This window comes from Acartia tonsa, chromosome 13 (genome assembly GCF_053477335.1).
Source record: "Acartia tonsa isolate MP-2025a chromosome 13, ASM5347733v1, whole genome shotgun sequence".
NCBI classification, from domain to species: domain Eukaryota; kingdom Metazoa; phylum Arthropoda; class Copepoda; order Calanoida; family Acartiidae; genus Acartia; species Acartia tonsa.
Window position 1 is genome coordinate 25,075,340 of NC_137272.1, and position 5,496 is coordinate 25,080,835.

Below are 5,496 nucleotides of genomic sequence, written 5' to 3' on the forward strand. Positions count from 1 at the left end.
CTACTTTGGTAATGTGATAAACAAATTATCTGCTTTTATATTTTCTACCTATAGTGTCCTACAAAAATAATTTGTAAAATATACGACAGTATATTAGTTTAAAAACAGTAAGTATGAAATCAAGACAATTCAGAAATGTATCAAGAGATATAAATTCATTTTAAAGTTAGGGAAAAAAGGAGAAATAATATATAGATAAAAATAGATAACTTATACATTAGAAAATTTGTTGGTTTGAATTGTTTATTATTTTTATTGCTAATAAATGTTAGATTTGTTAATCACTTCCCTAGTTCAATATTAAATGCAGCTTCGAATTTATCCAGAATTTGTCCAAAAGAAGCCCATTTTATTGGGTTGATGTCAACGTGTGATTTAACTATCAATGGAAGGAAACATTACTAAATATTTATACCGAAATCTGTAAAAATGCATATTTGGCCAATAGTCCACTCTTAAAATCTATTTTTGGTCCAATAACAACCTCCTCATTTTGATTTTAAAAATATATATTCTAGTCCTTAAGGGGTCTATTCCTACAGGGTACTAATCCTGTGGACACTTTAATTAAAGTAACAAAACCTAAATAGGCTTCACAAATAGGTCTGTTTTACCAAAAAAAAAATACGTTATTGGTCAATATGCTACATGAATCCCATTCCTAGATGAGCAAGTAGAGTAATAAGGTCAGACACCATATTCCCACAGCTACAGTAGTAGTTCAGATCATTGTAGAACAAACCTAAAAAGTAAATCTAATATTTTAAAGAAAATTTACGAAAAAATAAGGCATCACTTTGTTTACCTTTTGTCTTTGATTTAATAAGATTATCTAAATTTTGTAAAGTGATCTCATTCATTTTAGCTTCTGAAATTATAAAATCGAAATAAGTATAATTTTTATTTTTTAAAAAATTGTTTAGGTATAAAACAAATATTGATACAATTTAATATGGCACATCAAATAAATAGCACATAAGAAAAGATTGAACACAATAAATCTATAAATTGATAAAATATATACAATAAAAATAAAAGTTCCAAGCTGCAAATTTTTTTTATTGCAAAAATCTGACAAACATATTAAGAAAATTTTAGAGCATTAAAAGTTGAAACCTATTTAGGTAATTCTATCTATATAATGTTAATACATAATAATAATAGTTGAATATATTTAATTTCTGCTAAACAGTTATCAAATCTGATTAATCCTTTATTCTTTCTTTGGTTTTTGATTCGTTTGAGATTTTGTCATCATAAGAAGACATGCCCAGACAATGCTAATGCCGCTCACCATTTGGAAGGCTAATTGACTGCTGAATAAGTCAATAATGGAGGCACCAACAAGGCTACCCAAGCCTTTACCAATACCAAAGTACATTAGGCTAAATAAGCTTTGAAAGCTGGCAATATGCGACATGTCCACATGATTTTTCATAAAGTATCCCGTGACAAGCATGCACCAGGGGTTGCCAAATGATTTCAGGCACTCTAAAGCCATGAGTATTGTAAACGAATCTGGCGGAATAAGACTGTAGCCAAGCAATCTAATACTATAAGTACTAAGGGCCAATACAAGTCCAGCCCTCCATCCTGTAACATCAAGCAATGATGTTGATAGTAGAGAAATGACAATGCCAAGCATTGTACTAGAACCTACTGTGAGACCAAGATTTTTTCTTGTATAGCCAATACTTTCTAAGTGTAAGAAAGCGTAAGTTTCAGAAAAGCTCCATATAAGTCCAAGAATGAAAGCTGTTACCAAAAACATAATAATGCCTTGGCCATCATAGATGCAGTCCAACATTTTAGATTTCTTTTGATCTTTTCTTTCTTTTCTTTGAAATTGAAGATCAGAACAGGATAAAATTATCACAAATAGTATTTGGAGACAAGCGTAGAATTGAAAGACAGCTTTGAAGCTATAATAATGAGCAACATATCCAGCAACAGGGCCAATTATAGTTCCTCCCAGAGATCCAAATATTTTCTGAATGCCATAATCGGCATGTCTTGCCTTGACCGTCATTAGATTGACACTTTCATAGAGATTTAGGGTGCAGCCACGACTTACTTCTAAAAGTGTTCTGCATGTTAAATATGTTATAAACAAATGTTCTCCATTATCCACTAGAGATAGCAATACTGATGCTAATGAGTTTATTATAATACTTGTTATAAGCAATGGACGAATGCTTGTCAGATAATTTGTACACAATCCAAGCACTAGAGGAGTTAATATATCCCCAATGCAGATAATAGTTTGAACATAACTAATATCACTTAGAGTTAATCCAAGCTCTTTCATATGAAGCGGGAGGAATGGAAATATTGACACCAAGCATCCTGTTTGGAGAAATTGCAAAGCCTTCAAAGACAGTAGATCTTTACGTCTAAGATCTTCAATTAATTTTCTCAACAACATTGCCTCTAAAATCTGAAATATAAACGATTAATTAATTTCTTGAACATCAAATCCACACACATATTGGAGGTAATACATTTAGGATTTATTGTCAAAAAATATTTAACAACCTTTGGATACAAAATTACTATGTATGGGTCATTAAAATTTTTCTTTGGAAATATAATGCTTTTAAAGTTAACCCATTAGTGACAATTCTACTTCCCGTGATCCGATTTTTGTGAAATTTTCAGGGTTTCTTAGTTTTTATCAAACTTAAACAAGTCTCGAAATAAGTTTTTTGATAATATGTAAGACAAAAAAGTTTTTTTTTTCGTTCAGTACTGCACGATTCGGATCGAACACTACTGCACGACACTAAAAATTTAAACACAATTGCACAAATAAACCATAATTATTGAGGGGATGGGGGAGGTGGGGGAAGGGGAATATTATGCTAAGATAAGTTGGCTTATATATATCTCCAGAGGCACCTTGATCACAAATTGGGGGGGGGGGGGGGGGGGGCGGGGGGGTATGTATAAAGTAGAACAAAAAATAAGCTGCTTCATTTCTAATCAATTTTCATTTAAGGATAACATCATCCATAAAAGCGAAACCTTGAAATAGTAAGACAAACAAAAATTAACACTTATAGAGTGTCAAAACTAAATAAGCAAAAAATTAATATATAAGTCTAAACAAAATTGGAAGCAAATTTGTTCAAACTTCTTAAATACAGGATACTGTATAAGGACATACTTACATTTTCAGGACTTGAATATAGAGATGCTTTGCTAATAACATTATTCCTTGTGGTAATAGGAATCAGTATTCAATTCTAACCTGTTTAAATTTTAAAAAAAGAGTTAACTGTCCCAGACGGACGGACAGACCAACCCTAATTATAGCAAAATTTTAAAGCTTAACCCTTACAGATTGGTGGGGGGGAGGGCTAAATATGCCCCCAAAAGAATATTAAAGTTTTTTAGGGTAAGTAAAAATTGGTTAAATTCGCCATGAATTTTGAACATTCTCTATATGCGCAGCGACTCTATAACTAACAGGGAGGGAGGGGACATGGGCTGTAAATTACACTGGTACCCAAAAGTGTATACCTGTGGAAATTTTTATTGCATTTTGGTTTGTTGTTTCCAAAAGAGTTGTGTCCAAACTTTTAAACCATTATTTTTAAATTACCGAATCAGTAATACTGTTTATCATCATTGGGGATATAATTGTATATCAATGTATCGTCCCAATGCATTATTCCTTTAGAATAGTTTTAAAATCTATTGATCCATCTTAACCCAAGACTACTTTATCAAACTAACATCTTTGTACAGGCCAAATATATATTTCAAAAACAGAAGTTTTCATTCTCAATCGTCCTGTAAAGGAAAAAAGTATATTTTTGAAAAATCGTAATCAGATATTTAATATTTCTTTTTTTCTTTGGTTTAATGAATCGTACAGATGCATCGCATTGTTATAAAATAATGGTTAGGTAAAACTGCTGATTAAAATTAATTCTTTATAATTTGTATTAGTAAAAACACATACCTATACAATTTTTTGACATTTTAAACCTATTTACACTTGCGCTACATTTCTAATATTGGTCTAACCAATACAAAACAAACAAAAAAATGAAAAATCAGCTGAAAGAAAGGGTTAAAGATTTTGAATATGCGTAGCAAGAGGGGATTGTGGTGTGGTTGTTGTTTTCATTATTTATTTTCCTTTAGAATAATAATGACAAATAGTTATTTGTATATTTTAGAAACTTTAGCGTTAAGAGTACCTATCACATTCGAAAGACGTGAAAACAATACTTTCTACTTTAGAATTTTGATGTAAAGAAAGAAGTTGATTATCTGTAGGATATTTCTATAAGGGAACTAGACTTTAAAAACCTCAACTTTCATAAACTTAACAATTAAAAAAGTCCTTAATAATTGTATAATTTTAATATAACCCTTTTACCCTCCAAAAAACTTCCCTATTATTGCTGCGCTACTTTTAAATATGTTTATCCTTGTTTATTTGCTGTGAGAGGGCTAAAAATTTGTATCAATTAAATTTAGTTGCAAAGCTACTTTATAGTTCTAAATGTGGCTATGTCTAAAAAGTTTTTTGTATTATACGTAAGCTTATTCTGATAGAAGAAAAATCCTAAATATGAAGATTTCTAAAAGCAATAAGCACCGAGTTTTACTTTGTCAGTCGGTTTTAGGCTATTTAGAGGTGTATATACTTAAGAATACTTATTGCATATATGAAAAAATTAAATGGATATATATAGATTTAAATGCTTTTTGATAGAAATGAATTTTAGAAAACACATAGAAAGATAGATAGACATACAGACATCCATTACATATTGATATATTGAAAGAAAAAATTTACTTCTATAGATTTTGATCTATCCATCCTATTATAGAAAGCTTTTAGTTTTTTTATGTTTGTCTGTCAATATCTTGCCAACCACTGAACCGATTGAGTTCTCCATTTTAGGAAGCTTCACGGGATTGTTTAAGTCTATAACATATGTCATATATATGTAGGTCTTTGGTTAGTTTTAGGCTATTTTACTTCTCCCTCCATTAGATAACAATTGCCCAGGTGATAGCAGAGAAAACTTTAGAGAAAGAAAATGACATAGAGAGAGAGATACATTGAAAAAGAAAGAGAACAGGAGAAAAATTGAGAAATTGTCTTTTTTGCTACTAGACAAGACAAGGACGTTTTATAGTTGTTGTTAAGGTATAGCAAGTGTTTTTAAACATAGATAGATAGATAATGTCAATACAAAAATTAACAGAATATCTATAGTCTGTCTGTCTGTGTATACCAAAGGATCTCGCTAACTGCTGAATCTGTTCGGTTATCCTTTACAGTGAAGCTTCTCATAGGTCCTGGGAAGATTTTCATCTATGAAACATTGCTAAAAGTTGATTTTTTGGAACATTAAATGTATTTAAAAATTATCGTTCTATAGTGAACGATCCCAATCGATCTATATTACACGAATTTATAGATCGTTCAATAGTGCACGTTCCGAATCGTTCATTATTGTACGACAATTAAAT

General features: G+C 30.6%; 1 protein-coding gene across 1 annotated transcript; it reads right to left on the reverse strand.

The window, feature by feature from the left end:
- Positions 1–661: 661 nt before the first annotated feature.
- On the reverse strand, positions 662–2,466 carry LOC145304497 (major facilitator superfamily domain-containing protein 6-like). Its single transcript, XM_080146380.1, has 2 exons — positions 806–2,466; positions 662–742 (listed from the first exon to the last, which is right to left on the reverse strand). The coding sequence occupies exon 1, from the start codon at positions 2,423–2,425 to the stop codon at positions 1,214–1,216; it is 1,212 nt and encodes a 403-aa protein (XP_080002506.1). The 5' UTR covers positions 2,426–2,466; the 3' UTR covers positions 662–742; positions 806–1,213.
- Between the last annotated feature and the right edge of the window lie 3,030 nt (positions 2,467–5,496).

Excerpts from the sequence above, each read along its gene's own strand:
- LOC145304497 (XM_080146380.1), bottom strand. The coding sequence starts at position 2,425 with ATGTTGTTGAGAAAATTAATTGAAGATCTTAGACGTAAAGATCTACTG.